The following is a 25,234-nucleotide window of genomic DNA, read 5'->3' as shown; positions in this document are numbered from 1 at the left end:
TTGTAAATCAAGATGAAACTCTCAAAGCTAATTTTATATATATATATATATATATTTTAATGGGAGTCCAGAAATTACAATTTTTATTTTAAAAACGCAAAACATTCCAAGTTTTCGCCTGACTTCCTAAGTGGGTGGGTGTTTGGGTAGTGAGTTCTGGGGGGCGCTGAGCTTCCTAGTCCTTTCACATGCTGCATTACAATGGCCTGGAAGGACTAAAGTACTGGGCCTCAGGAACCAGCAAATTTTTGAATATTCAACTGATAAAAGCTTGGATTCTGCTGCCTAGGTCAGCTGCCAAGGTATAAACCCCACTCTGTAGAAAAGCCAAACAAGTGTCTACAGAGATCAATATCCCACAGGATATTACCATTTTCAGCAAATCATTTTTCTCCAACAGAAAAACTTCGCATCAGAAAATGCCCAGCTCTCATTCTCACCCTATTTGCATTTCTGCACATCGAGCCTGTATGTACAAAATAAAGATCTTCATCGTGGCTCCAGCTTCACCGTTCATACATCGAATTCCTCCCAGTGATAAATCTGCATTTACTTTTCTAGACAGTTTGGATAACTATTTTATTATAGCATACATGAACCCTTCCGATTTCTGCAATAGCCCTTGATCTAGATGCTTTGGTGTTTTGTGATACTATGAGGAAATAGAAGCTCTTCCTTGTCAAAACATTGTGAAGCCTGCTTTCTGTAATCACACTGACAGCTTGCTCTTCCTGAGAAATTCTTTGGGCAGAACATAATTAGTTCATGTTATGTATCACAGCAAAGAGTATCATGCCCAGTGGTGCTTGGTAACAGCTTTGCATTAGAGAAAAATGAAAAAGTGAAAAAAAAGAAGAGAAAAAAACCCTACAAACCAACAAATCACCCCTCCTAAAAAAAAAAAAAAAAAAAAAAAAACACAAAAAAAAAAAAACCCAAAAAGCAGTTGAAGAACTACAAAAGTGCTGTTCAGTCTTGTCTAGTTACCATATGTCTGTCCCTTAGCAGCAGAGTAATGAGTCTCCTCTTAGAATAGAGAAGTTATGGCCTGATATTAAAGAACTGTGTTCTTCCCCTTGGTTTAGGAAAAAATGAAAGATTTTTATTGATGTCAAAGTTTCAAAGTACAGAAACAGATTGATAAATAAACCATAAAATATCTAACTATTAAAACCTAAAAGAGACAAGAAGGAAAAGTTGTAATTAAGGTAAATTAGGAATTGGAAAGCCAAATAAAAATAGAGGAGAGATGTGAAAGTTCTGGGAAGACTAGTTGGCTATTTATGAGTGTGAGGCTGCTATGTATAAACTGCAACACGAAAAGAGTCTACTTTATTGCTCCTGATTCTCAGATTTTTACACTCCAATCTGAGATTTCTTACAGGACACTGAATTATGAAATACCTGTTAATACATTTGCCTTTTATTTAATCAGCAGTGATACGTCTGGAACAATATACTCAGTGACTTCAGTCTCATCTCATAAAAAGGATTTGAGTCAATTCTGTTCTGACATTGGACCCCTGCCTTGAAATAATACTTCGTCATACATCTTTAGATATTTTAGTGTTTATTTGGCTAGTGCTCCCAGGAAGAGAAAGTGTAGTTGCAGGAAAACCATGCAAGAGAAAGTATAGTTGTAGGAAAAAACATCATTTGCTATAATCACTATTCTAAATGTTTAGCAATATTTTAAATTCTGGGGATTTTTTTAATTCAATTGAATGATCTTGTATTATTTTCACCACTCTAGCAAGAGCTCAGTCCTAAAGAAAAGTGATACCACTTAACTTCTTTAGAGTTGTCATTATAAGCCTCTAGTCCTTCGGGCTCTGGAGACAGAGAATAAAAATACGTACATTCATTTAATGACTGTTGCTAACACAAAAAATGTGCCATAGTCAGTTCAGGGCCTCAGTATCTACATCTAGAAATCAGAGAGTAAGTGTACTTGCCTTTATAAAACATTTGAACATCTAATATCATCAAATTTCAACAACATTATGTTTCCCCTAGGATTCATTTCATTTCATGGTAAAATCGTGCTCCGGTTACATTTTTCATTTTTCACATTTGCCTACATTTTGCTTTGCTCAGTTTTATTCAGTTCCATTATTCCAAGATGAACCAAAATTTGCTTATAGTTCACTTTTAATTTTAAGTAAATTTTGACCTGCCAAGCCCCAAAATTATATATATAATTTGGATTTTCTCAGTAGAAATCTGAACACCTGCACAAACCAAATTTTCCTTTAGAATATAATATTGATTCCCCCAAACATATTTGATGTCATATTTTGATGGAAAAATCTAGACAAGCATTAATATCACTATATGTCACTAAACTGTCATTTCCTTTTCAAAGAGTCTAGTTAATTGTTTTCCATTTGGTGAGACATTTATATTTCATTAGTTTAGGTTTCATCTCCAGATATGACTTTGCTTTCTACAATTGCTTTGCTTATCACCTACGTTTTGTATATATCATTGTGCTGTGTGCTTCAGTGCGGGGGAGCTTTTCTGATCACTGCATATAAGTCTGGGCAGGGGGAAAGGGCAGGTAAAGCCTTCCTCTGGGTTTGGATTTATGAAGTATTCTGTTTTCACATACTCCAAGGAACATAAGAATCCACATCTGTAGTAGCTTAAAGTGTTTTTTTAAAACTGAAATACTAAAACCTCTCTCCCCATTGAGAATACATAAAGAAACTATTCATACCTGGCTTCCGAGAAACTTGCTTTAGGTTTCGTATGTACCAAACTACATATTTTACTGAAACTGTTTTAGATAGGCAGCAGAAAACGAATGTGCAAGAGCAGAAAGGCAGCCCACCCCCCATGCTTCTCATGTTCTAGTTTTCAACAAAAGCCAGGCTGGTCCTTAAAGACTGCTTTGAAGGGGATGCACAGCTTACGGTTTTCTCCACACTTCTGCCTAAGAAGGGCACAGGGCTATCTGTCCCAAAAATCTTCTAGCCTGACACTACCCAGGGTACGTATGTAAGGAACTATCCTGGCCCTGCTGAAACAGCCCAAGAATTCCAGCTGTGTTGCTGTGCCACTATGCAAACATCTGTCAGGCTCTTTGCTCACCCTGACGGCACCCAGGATCACCCTTGGAGACCTCAGCTCTGACTGGCAGACCAGTGCCACCAGTGACAGCAGAGTAACCAAAGAGGGAGCTTACTCCGTGCAATGCAAGAGAGGTTCTAGCATCACCTCCTACCCTCACTGCTTCTGGCTCCTGGGCTCCCAGTTATCTTACTCCATGTTAACAATACCCAAATGTCTCACTCTCATGCCATGCTCTACCACTAAGAAAAAGTCTGACGTGACAGAATACATGGTGGTGCCACAGCTTATTTAGAAAGAATCATCTGGTTTTGACGTCTCTCTTGCCAACACTGAAAGTGTGTTTGTTCTGAACACAGTAGTTTATCTCGCCTGACCATGTAATCCTTTAAAGCATTGCTTCTGCCTGCTTGCCATCATCCACTGGTTTGTTGTCTGCATAGCATGGAGCATGCATTCTTTGCTTGATGAGTTTTTAATATATCTGTAACTCTTATTAGAACTGTTATTAGTTCCCAGAGGTTAGATTTGCCATGTTTCTTTTCTATATCTGTTTTCCCTGTTTGTTTACCTTTTTCAATAAAAGCAAAACTTTCGAACTAATTATCTTTTACATAGCATTACTGTTTTCCCTTCCTGTTTAAGCTCTGAGTTATAACCTGGCTACAGAAACTTGGCTACCCTTTAAACCTTAACCAAAACTTCAGTCAATTCCTTCTAAGTCTTTTCCTCCTTCTATGGAAATTAAGCTTTCCCTATCGCTGTCCTTCACAAGCACAAGTATATTTCTTTTAAGCTGGACCTCACAAGTGAGAGAGTTACTAAGAGTGAGCTCCTGATAGACCAACTAGTGTTTGGGTAAAGAATAGGCTCAAATAATATTTCTGGACTTCTAAGGGCATTATTTTAACGACCTTCCTCCAGAACTAGATCAGGAGGTGACAGTCCATCTTGATCAAACATTAGTGACTGTTTTTGAAAACAGTGTCAATGTGTTCCAAAAACATTACTTTAGAAATTAAAACGTAAGAGATCCAGAAAACTCACATTCAAACTTTAAGTTCTCAGGGAACCAGAACTCATTTTTAAAGAGGTATTTCTGCCTGCATAGGAGGAGAGAATTTGGTGCCTACTTCCCACTTGATGTTATTTGTAAGATTTTCCAAATATCTTAGTTCTCTAATGAGATTAATTCTAAACATACATATACATATGTGCTAGGCAATATATATGATATAGAGGAATTATAATAAAATTTAGTCAAGTTAACTCTAAAACCACGCTGGTGGTCACAGCTGCAGAGAAATATTTTAGAATCTGTACCTTATTGTCTCTAAAACATCCCTGAAGAGAAGTCCACTTGCTTTAATAGCTTCCAGATGTAATGTTAAGAATGGGGTATCCACGAAGGAGTTCTATCTAATTCATTGCTGAATATTTTCTTCTTCATGTTGCAGTACTACACAGTAATGCAGTGCTATAAAAGGCCATGTATATTAAATTCCACAAGCTATTTGCAGAAAAAGAAAGCTCTATGAAGATAATGTTTATGAGAAAAAAACACAGAAGTAGCTCTACCCTATCATTTTTTCTATGATGTGATAGGGTTCTTACTATTTTCACAGAGAGCTAGAAGTGATTACAAAGAGATATTTAATCTGAAATAAAAGCGATGATTTTAGACAGCATATGCAGGTAAAGTAGTATACTTCAATAAATGTAGCGCTGACTTGGCATGAGTATTCCCTTTGGTGAATTGCTGGTTAGAGATCTTCTTATCCAAAAGCTTAACGAAGATTATTTGCTTATGCCAAGTGGCAGATGCATGAGTTTCAGAGCAGAAGCACTCATCCTTTCTCTCTCAGAAGTTCCACATAGGCTCAGCATATTTTATAGCAATGAAGAAAAAGGAATAAATTTTTACACATTCACTATGAATACTGAACTCACAGCAAGCAAGATCTCTTTACATCAGCAAAGTCCTCACCACCACTTTTTCTGCAAAGTTTTATCCATTTTATTGCTGACTTACCCTTTTCTTTTAATAGCACTTACAATAACACAAAAGTTTCTGCATTGTCCTATATGAAAAAAAACATAAAAGAAATATTAGAAGCTATTCCTAAAACAACAACAAATCATTTCGAATTAGGGATATTTTATCGTACTTTTGATGGGGAAAACAAGGCATACCAGGACAGTGTTTATATTGTCTAAGAAGCGTACTTATGCCTCGAAATACATTCCTCTGGGAAATCTATTTGTATCTATATTTTGTCTTTGCTCTTGTCCATCTCCATAGCAACACGTTTGTTCCTATGGAGAATCTGGGTGAATAATTTCAAACTGAGCCTGAAATTTTTAAAACAGAGTTTCTCTTCTCTATAAAATAGTAGTGGACAAAAGCAATTTTAAAAAAAACTCATACACATAATTTTGCCCTTGCTTCTTTTACCCTACTCTAGTCGTGGTTAGCTGTGAACAAGCCTTTGATCTTCCTTTCCCGAGATGTTCAGACTCGGAGCAGGCTTATCCACATGACTTCAGCAGCTGTTATAAAATCTGGTGGGGAATTTTTCATTCCAAATTGAACGGCTCACTGTATTCATTAATTATGTTGTTATATACACATATTCCAAGTTTTTACTCAGAAACAGGTTTAAAATAAACCCAACAAACAAAATTCTCAGGAGAGGGAGGAAGAGAACAGGGCAAAACAACTTCAAAACCACTTTCAGAATAGTATAGGTAATTTTAGAGGTGGTATTTAAATGATAGCCAGAATCACTTCCTCCTCATATTTGTAGTTGTTCTCTCTTTCATCTCAGGGAAAGACTCTGTGTCTGAGGACTATCATGAGTTTTCATAGATTGGCAGGTCTTTTAAGTCTAGTAGTAAAATGATCCAGCTAGTTTTTCACTGAAATAATTTCAGGAATTCTCATGGAATTGCCAAATTTTTCTGCCGAAATACAGCTTTCCTGCATTGCACAATACAGCAAGACTGAAAACCCTATGTATAAGCTGGCATAAAAGGAAAGACCTCTATTTTGTTTAATTGCTCAGGTGGTGTCAGCCTATTGAACCCAGCTCAGATAAAGCCATTCATCCATCTTATCAGAATTACTGCTATCAAGTTCAAAGAGTTCCGCAATATTTTAAGGCAGACTCAGCATCTGCATCATCTGGAGCTAATGAGGCTTTCATTCTCTATGCCAGCTACTCAAGCCTTATATCTGATACTCAAAAAATTTTCACAGATGGTCCATTCCAACCTGTTCTTTTTCTGCTTCCCCTTTGTTTGTAGTTTTTTAGGCATTTCCCATCTGCTTGCTTTAAGATCTTTATATAAGTGGAATATTCAGGTGAAAGGAATGAATACTTTTATTCTGCTTCCAAATTCTTTCCCAGTGATGCCACATGCATATTAGAGCTGGCACACCCATACTGTGAAAAGAAGCATTAAGTTAAGAAGAAAAATATGGACCAGTTTTATATAACAGTGAGTCACTGCAGCATTTTAATCATGGGCTGCAGACAATAAAAAAGAAATGAAGTGCCAATGACTTAATTGACAGTAATAGACAAAAGCTGTACAGAGACAGCATTATCTCTTTTAAAACACAAAAACATGTTCACTTATGGGATAGGTGCCCTGCCATCAGTCAATGAAGAAAGCTTTACTAATCTACACAGCGTATGTAAGCAGTACATACAACTATGAAAGCAGTTTCGGAATATCACTCACAACAATCTACTTGAATAATACAAAAATAACTGAGAAATAGCTAATGAGTAAAGAATGATGATGTCATTCATTTTGAGTAAAAATATTGAAAGAAATACATTCCTATTACACAAAGTAAAAAAAAAAATAAATCACTTAAGCAACGTAAGTGAATATTTCCTCATTCAGCTAGGAAAAAAGGAACACAGAAATTGGGGGCAGCTTTGATTGGAACCCAAACTGGATTTATGCAAGAAACAATCACATGTGGCATATGTGGCTTTTATTATTGCAATGTGTGCATTGAACTAGTCAACTATCCTCAAATTTCAGAAATCAACTTTATTTCTGTGGGAACCAGAGGGAAAATCAGGTCCTGACTAAATCACATATCCAAAAGTGTGTTGCTCAGTTCTGAGGTACTTCAAATCTCAGGACATTTTTGAAAATTTGGGCACAGTGTATAGCAGACTATATGTATTTGCAGAGTCCACTCATTTTTGTAATTCAGTACTTCTGCTCAAGAAATCTATGAACACCTGTAGAAAGAAAGAACATGTTCATCAGAATTAAAGGTACTGCAGACAAATTATTACTTAGCTTCATGCAGTTTTAGTGTTTTCTGTGCTAAAATTCAAGTTGATAAATATATCCTGCAGTGTAACATCTGTGTAACATCCCACAGTGAAAACGATGGGCATTGATCAACTCTGTGGAATATAAAGTAAAAAACAAGGCAGTGAAGTACTGAAAGATGGTTTTTATGTCACAAGAAATAGGAGAATTAACAAGCAAGACAGGAATACAACACTAAAACATAAGAAGAAAACCAGTATTAGGCTCATTTCAATAAATTAAAGTGATCAGCAAGTCTCACATGCAGGTTTTAAAAGCTGCGGGATAGATACTTCAATTAAATGCAATTAAAAGGCTAAAATGCTTTTCCTGACAAAGGAATATTTAAAGACTTGCCATCTAATAGCAAACAGTCATGGATAAATAAGTTCTTCTCTTCAAATCCAAGGACTGTCTCTAAATGTGTGGAGACATCGTAGGAAGCCTCTGGGAATATTGTATGTGTTTCGGCTCACGTAACAACTAAGTGATTTTTAACTGTGGTTATACTGGAATCCATGTCCTAGTAGAGGTTTTATGAGGATACACAGGAAAAAAGTTAAGCAGCTAGTGAAATGAACAAAATGAATCATATTACTATTTCTCAGTCTTTGGTACTCTGTCTATCTTGATAGCTTCGTCTCATTCTAAATGAACACTACGTTGCTCTTATGGAAGAACACAGTGGCACGTCATGTTAGAATCTTAGATGTTTTCTACTTGTAAATACCTGTGTTAAAGACAGAGAAATATATATAGCACTTGGGAGACAATATGGAGATATTTAAGGTGTTTTAAAACCTGTAGAAGGCAATTCCACTGTTCTTTTGCATATATAAGTTTTACTTTTGAAAAGTAAAAAGCATATTACAGAGCTGGAATAAGGGCCCAATATACCATACCATTCATATAAGAGACAAGATTGACATTCCCACACACCAAAATAGTACCCCAGAAGTCAGGGCCTAGAATTTGAAGTTTGTTAATCCAGCTCATGTGTTAACCAACACAATAGTTTTTTCCCTCTTGGGTTGGTGAACTTTTCCCCGGGACAATGTATACAAGTCTATGTATTGCCAGAAAGCATTCTCGTTTCAAAAAGAGGAAAAATATTATAGTTAAGAACTTTTCTCTGGCTCTATGGATAATGAATGAAGAGCATGTTACTGTCTGCTAGGACAGGACACAGCTGATTTGGGATAGTATTAACTATCAGAAACAGTGCTTTCTGTGTAGCATCCATAAAGAATTGAAAACAACTCAGACACTACAGGATGAATTAGCCAAATGTAAATTTGCATCAACTAGCCAAAAAGATGAACCCTTCAGACTCCTCTTTTAATGCTCCTTCATCTCTTCTTGGCTGGCTTTAGCACAGTCTTCTTCCATGAATTGTTCTTATCCAACATGCAAGATCATCTTGTTGGTAGCCTGGTCTTAAGTGATGAACATTATTTAGAACATTTACATTTCATGCTAAACATAGATAAGCTCATTTACATAATTTAAAATCCTTTACTGGCACCCTATATGTGCACCCTGCACATATAGATTTTACATGACAAATACATAAAAACACAGAGCAGAATGTGTTAACAAGATAACAAAGTTACCTAGATAGAAATTATGCCCATGCCAATTATTCCCTTAATTCTACCCACTACATTGAGTAGGCTATGGAACATGCTTTTCTCTGTAACAGTTCTTCCTGAAAAGACTTACCTAGAAATGTAGACCTAATTTCTGCTTTTTCTATTTCATCACCTCCTCTGTGGCTCTGGCCCTCTGTTGTGTTTCTGTTTAGAGTGTAAAAATACTTCTGCTTTCCTGTTTCTTTGTATTTAATGCTGTTGTATAGCAGGCTATGGGTGTTGCCTAAATTGAAAGCCTTGGCCGCTTAAAACGTGGCTGTGAGTAGCTGTTGCTAAGAAACTACAACTTAACTGCTTTCAAATACAGTTTTACTAAACTGCAATTACCCACACCTGCTATTATTATTTATATGAGCTAGTCTATAATTCCTTCTTCGCCATACTGGACACGTCCTCTCTTACCTCCCATTGCACTAAGCCCCTTCTTTCCAGCAACGTGTGAGATCATTCCTCACCTCATCCGAACAAACATTTTAAACCACCCCTATATCTTGAATACTCTCCAGTCAGGAAAATGCATCACAAAACTTCTTAGTGCAGCTCAGCATGAGACAGAGAATAAATGCCCAGCTGGCCACTGTCACTTAGAAATCCACTATTATAAGGCAGAGCCTCCGAAGAAATTTTACCTCAAGAGAGACTGCATGGCTGAATAGGAGGTGGATGAACATTTTTCAGTTGAAGAAAAAATTCATGCAGTAATAAATTATTTAACTAAAAAAAGTGGACAATTTAGTAACTCCACTTCTAGTAAATCAGCCTCCAGTGTTTTCTTATATGAACAAACAAAATGCCAGTAATAAGGAATATACACACAAGAGAAGTGAGGGTCTTCTGGGTGGGAAACATTTGTCTTTACCTTTTTTTTTTATCACGTAAACATCTCTTGGTGCCTCTTGAATAACAAGGGCATCTTTTCTAGTATCTTGGCTTTATTCCACATCAGCTCAGACCATTCTGTTTACTAATTAATTTCAACCATGTGAATCAGATGCCTTATTCTTTGCTTCCTGGAAGTGAATGCAGACATCTTGTAGCCAGTCAAGCAAGGACTTGAATGAAAGGAAGTTTTGGCCAGATAATGGGACTGAGCAATTAAAATGCAAAGAATTTGTAAAGTTTGATGCCTGCCCTTTTTATGCAACAGGAGGTGAACTAGCACGCAGCAACACAGTAAGGGGATAACAGCCTTAATAGAATAGCATAGCATCTCTCCACTGGTGGGAAAAGCCTGGCTTGCATACCTCTTTACTTCCACTCTGCTTCCACTCAGTGCTAACTAGGCACAAAGGAGCAAACAGGCTCTGCAGGGAGGAAGATGTATTAGCACCAGTTCAGGAGTGTATTAGAAAAGCTGTAAGTCTTCTGGAGAGACCCTTGCTTGTAACTGAAGATTCAGAAATGACTGGAAATGAGGCTTACATATGTCCCCACTCATTCACACGGGTTCACAAAAAAACTAATCTTCTTACCTAATAAATACACACATACTCAGACAGACCTTACATGTTCACAAACTTTTTAAAAGAAAGTTATACATTCTAATGCAAGTTTTAATGTAAAACAATCTTTTTTATCATTGAATCTCTAATCATTTAAGTTAAACTACTTGATTTTTAATATCTGGTTGGTAATCAGACTACACAATTACACGTCTTACTGATGAATTTCGATATTTATTTATTCCACACATATGTAGGTTTGCTTTAACCGCAATGTTAAATACTTCAACCTATCTGTGGGCTGGTGAGACAATGCATGCTGCGTTAGGCTGCAGGAGTAAACAACCTGAGTTGTAGCTGCATGTGATTGTTAATCACACAAAGAAAAACATTGGGATCAGTAAATATATAAAGTTCTTTGCAAAGCTCATATTTTCTGTTTTTAACTCCCAAACTATGTAATACAACTGTGGCTATGTTTTCTTGCATGAAAATGACAGTAAGTTAAAAGAAAAAAAAATAAGTCCACATCAAAAGATATCTCTGTGCAGTTATTTGTGAAAACAAAGATGCATTTTCTTCCCTAGGAGAAAGTCTCTGTAGTCTACAGTTTTATCTTCATTTTAAAACATTTTGGCATTTCTAGATGATTTAATAATTGTAAGAATATATTTGCCAGAATTTCAACGCATCTACTGCATAACTGCAGCAAAGTAACCTTGGGATTTTGACAAGTCAATTTTATGAGGAAAAAAACCAAAACATTTTCACAAAGAGCTGTTTTAGGGTGGCATGGGGATATCAAGCCTGAATTATAATTCCTGGAGGTATCATTTAAACGACTATCTTTGGAGATGCAGTCTCCCATGCCATGCCCAAAATTGCCCAGGAGACTTGCAGAAGCATTACGGTGCCAGAGAAGCCAGGGGACCAGCAGCCTCCACCGCTCAGCTGTGACGGGCCACAGGGAGAGGTGGTATATGCCAGGGCACTGCCAAGTGTTTCCAGTCTCCTTCAAGGTCCAGACACATTATCATTTATGTTCTGAATACAACACAAAATCACTACATCGAATGCCTTTTTATAACAAGTTTATCAATTGGAGTAAGACATTAGGCCATACGGTGCACTTTTACAACTACTTCGAAGGAGACGGAGAGTGGTGGAAAGCCAACAGGACCACAGAGAGAGCTCACAGGTGCATTCCTGTATATGCAGACGTATCCAGATTTTTAGTAATTGTTTCGCCAGTGTGAAATTTCTTCTACTTTATTTCTGGGTGGATTAGTAAGTGATTCTTCAGCATATCCTCTTTGACACCTGAAGTAGAGACCATTAACCACACAACTAATAAATCTAAGGATTCAAAGTGTAGCCCTTGGCTGCCACCTAAAGGTTTCATCTACTGCTTTAAAGGGATACCATCAGACTACATTCCTGGATTCAGAGTGGAAAAATGTTTGCCTACTACTTCTACAGGCAGCCTCTACAGTTGCTATGGCTGAAAGAGATTAAGGGGGGGGGGGCACAATTCTCTGGGAGAAAAATAACCAAGGCAAGAAAAAAACCAACCATTAGTCCAATCGTGCTCCAGAAAGAATGATTTCTTTTCTCTGTGCATACTTGGGGTTTGAAAGCAAATCTAAGTATTTTACTTATTTTGGTAAAAGGAGAAAGCTAAAACAAAGAAGCAATACAAAAGAAAGCACAAACTACGGAACAACAGATGTGTCAAGAGCAAAAGGTGTGTCCAGTCACCATCTGGGTACCACAATTGGGACAGTAGGCAGGTTGTATGGGTCTAATGCCCTCCACAGAGAAAAAAATTCTCTCTATAGGCAGTCTTTAGAAAAATCAGGCTACTTGAAAATACAAGAAGCTCAGGTGGAAAAGAAAACTCTGGTCACTGACTCCTTTTTGCACCAACAGACAGAATTTTGACTCAACTCTCTTTCCAGCAACAAGTTTCACAATTTCTGTACTATATGAATATATAGTATATATATAGGGGCAATAATGACTTCTTTGACAGATACTTTGAATCTGTTATAAAATTTTCAGCTCCAATGAGCTATCAATTTACCTAATTAAATCAAATGTTGGGAAAACTTTTTCTAATGTATCTACATATTTATAATTCATGGCCTTATAAAGTGACTGTTATGTTGTGCTCCTTATATAAGTGGATCTCACCAAAACTTTTTGGAAGGCTATAGAACATGGAGTGAGGATCTGAATAAGAAGAAAGAGAGCTCTGAAGTGGTGTGGTCACAGAGTACAAATGCAAAACTATCACAGAATCAACCTACAGTTTGAAATAAAGTTGTACTCCGGTATTTTTAGTGCTTCAGTAAGTTTTAGTGCTTTGATGCTTCAGTAATGGAAACATTCTTTTTATCATTTCTGTGGTATGTTCATCCTATATGTCTTATATCCCAGAGCATGAGCAGCAAATAAAAGAACAAACTGAGCATGAGATACTCCAAGAAAAAAAACTCTTATCATAGGCTCCAAGAATTTCTGCACAACAAAGAAATCTATTTCTGATTACTTTGATTTTGATGGGTTTTTTGATCCAACTCTATTTTGACTCCCCACGGGATCTGATTCATTTTATTTTTGGTTTACCCTCTCCTCCTACAGGAATGACACCTCTCATGTTCTTATACGGAAGTGGACTGGCCAACTGACAATCACGCACTAAAAAATAAAACAAGAGTCTACAGAGAACTAGTGGTTTCCACCCACACATGGGAAGAAGCTTAGTGACAGCATCATTCCAGCCCCCACCATAGAAATGAAAACCCACAAGGAATCAGTAAATTCGTAGCTGTGTATTTTCAAGCTGTCATCGTAGTACATTTACAGTATTCCCTGGGAGAGAATTAATAGCTAAGAGCAAAAGATCTAGTCATTTTCTTTTGTTCCTCTGAGTGGTCCATGTGTCTACATCTTCTGTAGCACATGCAGATATATTTGAGTTTATTACCTTGATCACATTTCTTGAGATGATACCCTTCTATGTGGCAGTTATTATTATGATGGTTCCTGCACAGGTAAGGCATACATCACAGGTATTCGTACTTCTTATGGTGCCAGATATTCTCTCTTTTACTTCAGTTTTGCACATGTACTATTCTGTTGAATATGGTGAAATTTGAGTTTAATTTGTTGTAATGTAATCCTTACTTGCTTCAGAATCAGCCAGGACATATCTCCTGCAAATTAATATTTGTGCTCTATTTTCTTCCAAGGTGAAGTCATGCAGTTTGGTTAATGACCTGTAGAAGTGTGGACATTTAGAAGACTGATAGCATTTACATCAAGAAAGAATTATAACTATCACCTTTTCAGACCTACCATGTTATATAGGCTATACAACTTCATCTAGAAATTTCTTCATTAACCTTAACACTTCTATTTGATCTATAGTCTGTCTCTTATAAAACTATTGGGTTCTGGATTAAAGACCACCTGTGATGGAAGATGGTGCCAAAGAAGAAGTCTAATCAGAAAAATTTTTCTTCAAACACCGTTAGGCTTACTAAATCATTTTGCAACCTCTATTTCCCCTCACCTTTCAGTGTTCATTAGTGTATCCTGGCACACAAAGATTATTTGCTGGTGAAGCATCACATTGACTAAATTCTAAAAGAACAAATTACTAGTTTGGCTGTAACTTAATTATGTAAAATATTTTCCATTTGAGGTAAAAAGATAAACCTGTAGCTGTGTACTTCCATCAAGTGTATGCCAACAGTGTGACCTTAATTTGGGTCCTCAGTTTATATGGACTCTTTAAATATTGTTGAACAATTCAATTACTCCTCGACTGTCTCAACTCGAGCTAGAAATGTCTATTGCCTGCTCCTTAGCAATACATGAATCCCATAGTTCCTTTCATGCCTTATCCTGACTTCAGTAATGGCTGGTACCAGATGCTTCAGCAAAGACAGAAATCATCTTTCAAGGAATGCATCATCTATGGCTGCAGGGGAAATTTCTCTGCAGCTCCAGACAGCGGTTGGTTCTTATTCTGTAGCATGAAAGCTTACCTCCATTATGCACTTTCATCCTGGCTAGTGCAAAAGCACACAAAATTCATGTAAACACCTCATCTATTTTTAAATCCTACAAAGTTCTTATAGACAGCCAATGAATTCCACAAGTTAAATACATATTCTTTTAAAGAACCTTAGCTTAGCTTTATCATAGCATGAAGGAAAAATAATAAAACCAATAACTACAACTCTGCTGGATCCTGGAACTAGACAAGGGAAGATTAATCCATATGAATAAAAAAAATTCAGAAGTACAGACATCTTTCAGAGGTAGGGATGAACTTGTGTGAGGTGCTGCCCAAGCATACACACTCCTATGCCAAAATTATAGCAATCTAAGAATAAACAGTATGTGATAGGTGAGGACATATACATACATGGAATCATAGAATCACCAGGTTGGAAAGGATCTCTTGGATCATCGAGTCCAAACATTCCTATTTCCCACTAAACCATGTCCCTGAGCACCTCACCTGCCCATCTTTTAAATACCTCCAGGGGTGGTTATTCAACTGCCTCCCAGTGCCCAATGGCCCCTTCTGTGAATTTTTTTTTTTCTGATATCCAGCCTGAACCTCCCCTGGTGCAGCTTGAAGCCATTTCCCCTTGTCCTGTCCCCTGTCTCTTGGGAGAAGAGGCCAGCTCCCTCCCCTCTACAACCTCCTTTCAGGTAGCTGTAGAGAGCAAGTTGTAGAGGTCTCCCCTCAGCCTTCTGTTTTCAAGGCTAAACAACCCCAGTTCCCTCAGCTGCTCCTCGTAAGACTTGTTCTTCAGTCCCTTCACCAGCTTCGTTGCCCTTCTCTGGACACACTCCAGAGCCTCAATATCCTTCTCATGGTGAGGGGCCCAGAAATGAACACAGTACTCAAGGTGCGGTCTCACCAGTGCCGAGCACAGGGGTAGAATAACCTCCCTGGACCTGCTGGTCGCGCCGTTTCTGATACAAGCCAAGATGCCATTGGCCTTCTTGGCCCCCTGGGCACACTGCTGGCTCATGTTCAGTTGGCTGCCAACCAACACCCCCAGGTCTTTCTCCTCCAGTCAGCTTTCTAGCCATTCTTCCCCTAGTCTGTAGCACCGCATAGGGTTGAACTTGCTAAGGGTGCACTCAATGCCTTTATCCAGGTCATTGATAAAGACATTGAACAGGACTGGACCCAGCACTGAGCCCTGGGGAACACCACTTGTGACCGACCTCCAGCTGGAGTTAACTCCATTTACCACAACTCTTTGGGACCAGCCATCCAACCAGTTTTCCATCCATAGAAACACATACTTGAAACAATTACAAAAATCAGTAAATAATAGCAGAGGGGATTATTTTTAAATGTCCCCATCTGCTTTCATTCTTTCTCAATTTCGGCATTAAACATTTCTTGATTTACTTTTATCACATTAGCAGTGAGCCTTGAGCAGCAATCTGGTGAGGGAGGGGATATACAGATAAATACCCCACCAAGAGCATCCTGGCTGTAATCCACGCATCCGTGTTTCAAGACTGAGGACAAGAGTAGATGAAATCCTACCAGAGAGGCTCAAAACCTTTGACAACTCTGGAAAAATACATCCTCACTGTCCCTCTTCCCCACCCCTCCCACTTCCCCACTCTGCCACTCACACACAGAGTTTGCCTGTGGGGTTTTTCCACTCATAGGCCACTGCTCAATGCACTAGACCAAGCAGCTTAGCTATAAACGATTTGTACTCACCAATCACCCAGTTACAAACTTCTGCATTCTAACTGTAGGATACTTTTGAGCCTGATCCACAAAGGCTATACTGTGCTAAAAATGAACTTTAATTTCTCTTAAACGGTAGTAGTGCTGTTTCTAAACCACAACTTAACTTTCCTTTTCAGCCTCTAAAACTTAATTTCCTCAATAGTTTCTTAGGAGGAACTTTAACCTTTCAGAAGTCCCAAGAAATATTTCCTGCTATTTCTCCACTACATTCTGCCTTTTTCTTTCTATCAGTTCCTTATAAAATATTACTTAGGAAACCTCTGGGAAATACAAGTGAGCTAATGGTAACAGGGACTTACCTGGGAATTTTCACTGAAGACTTTCCAAAATGTTGTCAGGACTGCTGTCTTACAATGGAATATTTCATCTCCCCCTTTGGTAGCCCACCACCTTAAATTGTGGGGACAGAGTAGGGGTGAAATCATCATGAAAAGAGCACGAGGGAGAAACTGCAGCACATCCTGAGATAGCTGCAGCAGCAGCAGCAATTGTGACTTTGGGACTCCACTAGAGAAGTGAGAGAAACAGAGAGGGGGAAGATGGAGAAAGCAGGGCAGGAGGCCTGTAAAGTATCTGAGGATATATCTGCAGAGACTGGGGGGATGGGAGGAATGAGAAGAAAGAACAAAAAGTACACTTAATGCAGGTGAGGAGGGATGCAGAAAAGGAATAACAGTCTTCAATGCAAAAAAAAAAAAAGGAAAAACTAAATTTTGAGGAAGAAGAAAATATAATAAAATGAGGTGTAACAGTCACTGGACTGGCACCTAAGCCAGCCCTCAGCAGTCAGTGGAGATTACATACCTTTTTCAAGTACCAGAGAGAAATGTAGGAGACAGGCAACAGGAACAGGAGGGGGGTGGAGGTAAAAGAAAGAAAAACATGTGGAGTGCCAGTGTAATGTGGATAGTTTCAGCTTGCAATAGTACAAAAAAAATCTGATAAACTCGCATGCTGGAATTCACAGTGGCTGTTGCACCTCTGTAGAAATGAAAATGCTATTTGTTTATGTCACTAACTGTCCTTTGAAATGTGTGTTTTCAGAGGAGGTCAGCAGCCTTAGCGTCGTTGTATCTACGCTTACATCTACTAAGAGAAAACCTGGCCTTCGCCCATCTTCCACAGGGCTGGAAAACCCTACAGTCAGCATCAAAATTGTAATGACTGTTTTGGGATGGGCTGCAGTCCTTTGTGAATATAAAACTAAGTGAAACAATATGCTCTTCGTTCTCTGTTAGTCAATAAAGATAAACAGGAAAACGGCACAAGTCTCACTGAAATCAGGTTAATGAAATAACTTCTCCAGCTTACTGCCCTTCTATTCCTTCCAGGAATGAAGCTGCAGTGCCTGAAAATCTATGATGTAATATCTGGAAAATATTAATGACAGCATTTAGAAGAAGCTCAGGTTAATTTTATTCTTTAAAGACAGGCCATAGGGGAGCTCTTCTGTCTGAAGTCTGAAAGGCTCTCAAAGTACACCACATGTTTATTCGCCAAAAGGAAGAAAACACTTCCATCTGAAATACCCTTTCCATTGCAAAAAAAAGCATGGTAGAAGTATCAAAAAGTCTTAGCATAACAGCATTCTTTAAAACTTTGCATGTGACAACAATTAAAATGTTCTTTCAGAACAGATCTGTTCAACTGAACATACTGCTGTTTTTTTTTTTTTTTTTAGTAAATACTTCCAGAAAGAAATTGAACATTCCAGTAAACAATCATAAGCTTGGACCACTTGATACAATACCCAGTTTTATGCCTTCAAACATCTTAGTTGGCCTGTATTGGTAATTTCTTCTGCTTGCTTATATCTAGAAAAGTCATCCAACTTTTTCTTAAAGAGACAACAAGGGCACCTTCACTGAGATCCCCATCAATGCCAATTTGCAGATCAGCTGTCTGTAGTACAGATGTCCTAGAAAATGAGTGCCTGTACAGAGCTTAAAGAATTGGGTTTGACCTAACAGTAAACCCTAAACAGTCTGATAACTTTTCACTGAGAAGCCATTGCTGTCTCCCTCTCAAACAGTGTAAGATGAGATCACAACCATATGCTGACCATTTCAGTTGAGAATCCATTTGAATCACAGGTTTTTTTTCCTTGTGTGAAATCTCTCAGGTTTATTGTCTTATAACACACATTTATTCAATAGGCTTCTGGCAAGCGTGAAGCACGCAAAATCATGAACTGGGATTTCTAAAGAACTACAAACACTTATTTATAATTTTTAGAATTTGATTGGCTATATAAGAAAGGACGAGAAGTGTATTGCCAGGCTTTGACAGTAGTACGGTACAGAAAAGCAGACTGGAGGGAATATAGGTGGCATTTAGACCAGAAACAGGTTCATCAGATATTTAAACCCATATAGATAAATACTGAATAATAACAACAGTTAGACACAGTATAGACAAATGTCAGTAGGCTAGAAAGTATGGAAAATAGAAGGTGTCGTTCCACTTGTCTTTGCATCACATTCACCAAACTGTTAGAGTCAAGAAGGTACACACCAAAAAGATAATGCTTCCCTCCTTACCAGATGCCTTCTAAAGCCACTGAAGCTGCAAACTCAAGCAAGATTTGTAAGCCCGCATGAAATGCCTATGCGAAATCAACACAAGCCTTCATGAAAAACTCTAAATAGAGCATTTGTCTTTTGGATTACTGTTTTTCCTTAAAATGCACTATTTTCTCTTTGTCCCATGTGTATCAGAAAGTCCAGTAGAATGGACTGGTAACTAAGGTAGTCATTAATGAAAACAATAGCAAAAAATACTATTTTGGGGAGTAAATACTCTATTTTGAAAGCTGATATTACCAGTTTTCACAGTGAAAACTTAGCCTAGAGATAAGAAACAACGTGCATCATTTTAATATCTTCATATGGAAATGCATCACAATTTTGTCAAAAAATGTGTATTCCATTGGGCAGTTCGAATATTGTATAGAACTTTACTGAATATAAAAAGCAGTATAGGTGCACTGTTCATAGTCCACACTGCTGGGAGAGAGGCCTATGACTCCTTGGTGATCGGTTTCTTGGGAACAGCTATAGAATCTGAATTGTTCCATCATTTTAAATGGATGGTTTATGAAAGATTTGCAAAATACACTGACTTCTTTATATGAAACAGATGCAGTTTATAATCAAATGCTGTGTGAAAAGAATGCAAACTATAGCAAATGCAATTGTATCTGACAGACAAGCATATGATCATTTTATTTAGTTATACAGCAAAGAAATACAATTTGCAGGTGAGTGGAATTAAGTGAAGCCAGCACATTCAAAACAATCACCGTATTCCAGCAAGATTTTAAATTATTAAAGAGGGAAGTTGGAGAAAATTACAATTAATTTGAGTACACCAAAATGCTTTCTGTGGTGATTTTAATGGTGTCTAAGAAGCCACGATCATGTAAGAAATCACGTGACAGGCTTATGAACACAGAATGCATTTTTCATTTAAAAAAAAGTTTTGATATAAGAAGTTGCAAAACACCATCACTCTTCCCTCTGCAGTCTCGGTTTGGACTCTCCCCCATGAAATAGCACATCAAACATGGTTGGAAATATTCAACCAAAAAAGGAACGTGTTTTTTTTGTAAGAAATGCTTTGGGTTTTTTGACCAGCTCTAGCGAACATTCATTGCAGATGTAATATTTTCAAAACTGTTTCCTGAAAAGAGAGGCTATTTGCCAACGTTGTGATAGACAATTATTTCTTGTTTTCCATAAAGCAAATGTAAATTCTGGAAAGAAACCACAATCATAAGATTTTAAGAAGTTTGGTATGTAACAAGAAAATGTAATATAAGAAAAGAGAATTATACACTTTCCACCACAAAATTCATAGAATAAATCAGGTTGGAAAAAGCCCCTCAAGGACCAACCAGCTCTCTGCTCAAAATAGGTCCACTTAGATCAGACTGCTCAGGGATTTGTTCAGCTGAGTTTCAAGTATCTCCAAGGATGGAGATTCCACAACCACATTACTTCAAGCATTCATGGCCCTGTGGATGGGACAACAAACTGAGACTTAAATCCAGCTCCAGTGGTGTTGAACTCCTTGTTACAAGACTCTTAAGTGACTTTGGATGACTCAGTTTCTTCATTTGCAAAACAAGAATTATTCAAATCACCTGCATGATGATCTTTGAGATGCTGCTTGTGTTATCGCATTATAAACACTGTCTAAACAACATATACAAAGATGCTGTCACTGCAAAGCAGATGGTTTTAGGTCTTTGGATTCCACCATGCAAGGAATGAAGCTAAAGAAACAGGGAGAAGTTGCATTTTATACAAAACAGGAGAACACTTTGAACAGTTTTTTCTTCCATGTTAGACTGTAGGTATTGTTTTTCTGCCCAGAATGCCAAATCCTTGCATGTCATTCTAATCAGGAGCAGTACATGTAAGGACTCCGTTTCCTATTTGTATGGCGAACAGCCTATACTTAGAAATTTACAAGATAATTCACGCTGTTGAGGACAGAGCAATTTTCTTTACGATACTAATGATAATTTAAGTTCTCATCTGATAAAGAGATTCATGTGGAATATATCCATACGGAGTATTAGCTGTATTCTTTGTTCCATCTGCACTACTTAGACTACGCAGGTGAAAATCCCAAATAGACAGATCTCTGTTTGAGTGACTTTTGCTTCTGCTGTGATTTCATTTAAAGATGTTTCCTTGAATTTCTTTATGTCTCAATCCTGGACTCTTTTTTTCAGATACATTTGAACCACCATGAATTTGCAACACCATGACTAGGAGTTAGACATTACAGCCTCCAATAGTAAGTTGAGTTTAGTTGACCTGTCACAAGCACATTCCATGTCAAAGAACAGCACTCAGTTGAGCTCCCATGAAACATGTAGCTCACAACTGACACAGCATGAAATTGTAACCTCTGAAATCATAGAGCTTTAAGGTCAAGAATGCCACAATATATGAAGTCATGTGGATGCTACCCTTTATTGTTACCAACACTACGTATGGCTTTCTCACAACCTCTACCTGGAGTCAGATATCACAACCTCATCTGGAGTACTGTGTCCAGTTCTGGAACCCTCAACACAAGAAAGATATGGAGCTGTTGGAATGGGTCCAGAGAAGAGCTACAAAGATGGTCAGAGGGCTGGAGCACCTCCCATAAGAGGACAGGCTGAGAGAGTTGAGCTTGTTCAACCTGGAGAAGAGAAGGCTCAGAGCAGACCTTACAGTGACCTTCCAGTACCTGAAAGGGGCTACAGGAAAGCTGGGGAGGGGCTGTTCACAAAGGCTTATGGTCATAGAATGAGGGGGAATGGGTATAAACCAGAGAAGGGCAGATTTAGGTTTGGCATAAGGAAGAATTTCTTCAGCATGAGAGTGATGAGACAGTGCCACAGGTTGCCCAGAGAAGTTGTGGATGCCCCATTCCTGGAGGTGTTCAAGGCCAGGTTGGATGGGGCCTTGGGCAGCCTGGTCTAGTTGGACGTGTTCCTGCCCATGGCATGGGGGCTGGAACTAAATGATCTTAAGGTCCCTTCCAACCCAAACTATTCTATGATTCTATGATTCTATGTCCCCGTTTAGGCTGCGGGTGACTGAGGAATGACACTCAGATGTCTGAAAGTGGGAATTTTTCCAAGATGAAGCAGAAAGATGATACGGCATTTAAAAACTTCCAGGAGTGGGAGTATAGGACTGCTCCGCTGCAGTCTTTTTGTCAGCAACCTTGAGCAAACCCAGTGTGTGTTTAATCTCTGACCTTTGACATGCAGATGATAAACCATCCTTATCTCAGCTCTGTGGGGCTTAGCACGGAGTGTGAAAACACTTCAGCAGCCTTTCATACGTACAGCCTGTGACACAGCAGGATTTATTAACATTCCACCCTACACAGCCAGACTTGGACGCTGCATCGAGATGCAGTTTTGGAATCTTGTGCAGAAGGACACCTGTTCAGTGGCGACAGTAAAAGCTCAGCGCGGACTCCCCGAGGCTGGCACACACACCTGTGACAGGGCGAGGTGCCCAGGTGCGTTTCACCTGCCGAGAAAACGCCACCCACCCAGTCCTTGAAGGGAAAATCGAAGGAAGGAGAGGAGCGCGGGGCCGGGCAGGGAGCGCACCTCGGCACGGCGGGGCTTTCCCGGCCCGCACCGCTCGGTACTTTCCGCCCGGCCCCGGGCACGGTTTAACCTTTGCGTTACTCTCACTTCGCCCGAACGGGGTGGAAACTCCGAGCAGAAATAAGAGCGATAGATGGTGGGGAGGTGTTTTTATGTAACGAGAAGTAACGGCGGGGGGTGCGCGGTGGGAGCCTCGGGCGGGCGGCGGGGCGGAGCGGGGAGGAGATGGAGCGATGCCACGGGGATGCGCAGAGGTTTGGAGCACCTCCCAGGCGAGCACAGACTGAGAGCTGCGCTTGTTCAGCCTGGAGAGGAGAAGGCTGCGGAGAGACCTTATAGCCACCTTCCAGCACTTAAAGGGAGCCTGCAGGAGAGCTGGGGAGGGGCTCGTTGTCACGGAGTGCAGCGATAGGGAGAAGGGGGATGGCTTAAAGCTGGAAGAAGGGAGATTTAGATTAGATATTAGGCACTGGCACAGGTGGCCCAGGGAAGCTGTGGATGCCCCATTCCTGGAGGTGTTCAAGGACAGGTTGGATGGGGCTTTGATCAGCCTGGTCCTCACGGGAGGTGTCCCTGCCCGTGGCAGGCGCGTTGGAACTGGATGATCTATTAAGGTGTCTTCCAACCCAAACTATCCCGTGACTCTGAGCCGGGGGACAGCGACGGCCGAGGAGGAGGAGGCGCCGCGCCCCCTACCTTCGCCCGCCTCCCCGCGCCCGGGGGCAGCGGCGGCGCCGCCGAACAAAGAGGCGCGGGCGGGCGCAGTGACTTCCCCGCCGGGCCCGCCCGCCCGCGCAACCTGCCCCGCTGCCGTCGCCCGGCAACCGGGGGGACCCGGCGGGGGGGCGGGGCCGGCGGGTCCCCGTGGCTCCCCGCGGGCGGGCGCCCCCTCGCTGGAGGCGGAGGGACCGAGCCGCGCTCTGCGCTGCCCCGCGTTGCTGCCAGCGGGGCGCGGGGGCGCGGCGGGCGCTGCCCCTGAGATGCGGCCGCCCGCCCCGCCGCTGCCCTCCCTACCTGTGCCGGGCCCGCCGCCGCCGCCCCTCCCCCGGGCCCGCCGCCGCCGCCCCCGCGGGGGCCGGGACTGAGCGCGGCGCCGAGGCGCGAGGAGAGGGCGAGGGAGCGGGGCGGCCGCGGCGCAGGATGTGGGTGCCGCTGCTGGCGTGTCTCACCGCGGGGATGGTCTCCGTGCCCAAGGGCCAGCGCGGACCCGGAGCCCTCCTGGGGGCGGCCCGGCTGCTGGCGGCCGTGCCGGGACTCTGCCAGCGCCGTAAGTTGCCGAGAACCCCCCGCCCGGGGCTGCCCGCCGCGCCCTCGGCTCGCTGGGGCTGGGGCGGGGGCTCGCCGCGGGGACCTGCGGGGAGGGACCCTTCCCACGCTCGAGAGCCGCTAGTCCCGGGGCGAATCCAGGCTTTTGGAACCCGTGGCAGCTTCCCCGGAGCGTGGGGAGCTCGCGGGGAACGTCGCGCTCCAGGGGGGCTGCGAGTCGCGAAGTGCCCGGTCGCCCTCTGGAAGCCTCGGAGAAGCGGGACACGGCCCCCCCCGGGGGTCACAGGCTGCGGGTGGACAGTGGTTGGGAATGAAAACACTCGGGTTTACATCATTTGGGTGGTATTTAGTGGCAGGCTTTAAAATAGGTAGAGGTACGGAAGGATTTTCTTCTCTTTACCTTGGGGTAACCTGTGTGCTGACAGTCCCCCAAAAGCAGTGGTAGCAGAGGCTCTGGTAAATGTGGGTATGTTTCCCCCCCAACTGTGGAAGGGCTCCCCAAATACCCCGGGCATCAATTTTGATTCATTCAGGCTGAGAGGAGTTTGTGCAAATGTACCTTAGGTCGTGCGGCACTTGATCAGTTAGAGCTATCAGGTTAGATGAGTATTTCATAAAGAATCTTACTTAACTAGCAGTGGTCAGAAAAAGCAGATCTAGCTGTCAGTCACCTTTCCTTTTTTTCTCCCCTTGTGGAATAAATGCATATTCCAAGTTTGAGTCTGGAGTTAATTTAAAATCTTAACATGTAACCTCTAAAAATAAGATTTACAATGGGAACAATGTATTAGTCTTAAGCTCCTTATTGCATATGTGACAAATTCATGCCTAATTCGGAGGGATTTGCCCAGTGCTATTAAAAACAATGGAATAATTTGTTAACTTTCATAGGATAATTTACATTGCTTTTTTGGCTTCATATTTTGAATTCAAAACCAAACTAAATGTCAGTAGGAAAAATAAAATAATATTTTTAAATCGCTTATGAAACATGACATCTTGTAGTTAGTAACCCAGATTCTTTTATATGCAGCGTAATTGACTTGAAAGACTAATTGAAACTTTATGGAGAAGACGGTTCCGTGCCTGAGTGCAGTTCTGTGCTTGCTCGTGAGTGTATGTAGCTTCTGGGCACACACCGGTGCAAATAATACACGAGAACAGAATGCCATAGGGGAATATTGTACATGAGGTTTTGCTCCGGAGGATGCTTGCTCTCTTTGTTGTGCTTGATAGTGAAAATATACATGGGTGATACGTCATAGGTTACGTGTTTATCGTGACAACAGCTCCCAGATTGGGCAGGCCACAACCCAGATAGACCTTGTTTATTCCTCTTCATTTGAAACCTCTGCTAATTCATGAAAGATGAAAGTCACACTGAATTCTTTCCTTCATACATAATCCCTTTACAGCCACGGTTGAAGCAAGAGTATTTTGGTTTTTCTGTGAATGAACACATGAAAATTTTCTTTACTGTTCTTGTGTGCTTTTTACTTTTCATTGTGACAGTTCTGTCAGTCAGTGCGGC

General features: G+C 40.5%; 1 protein-coding gene across 2 annotated transcripts in view; it reads left to right on the top strand.

Moving 5' to 3' along the window:
* Positions 1-22,212: 22,212 nt before the first annotated feature.
* The window catches only part of ITGB8 (integrin subunit beta 8), a 49,908-nt gene continuing 46,886 nt past the window's right edge, over positions 22,213-25,234 (top strand). The window contains exon 1 of one of the 2 annotated variants that reach the window (XM_054059442.1): positions 22,213-22,343. In XM_054059442.1, the coding sequence (XP_053915417.1) occupies positions 22,232-22,343 (112 nt within the window). In that variant the 5' untranslated portion in view covers positions 22,213-22,231. Of the gene's footprint in view, positions 22,344-23,292; positions 23,705-25,234 lie in introns of those variants that run through there. The other variant, XM_054059441.1, reaches the window with a different exon arrangement.

The sequence above is a fragment of the Cuculus canorus genome, chromosome 2 (genome assembly GCF_017976375.1).
Source record: "Cuculus canorus isolate bCucCan1 chromosome 2, bCucCan1.pri, whole genome shotgun sequence".
In the NCBI taxonomy this organism is placed as follows: Eukaryota; Metazoa; Chordata; class Aves; order Cuculiformes; family Cuculidae; genus Cuculus; species Cuculus canorus.
This window is presented reverse-complemented; position numbering and strand designations above follow the sequence as displayed.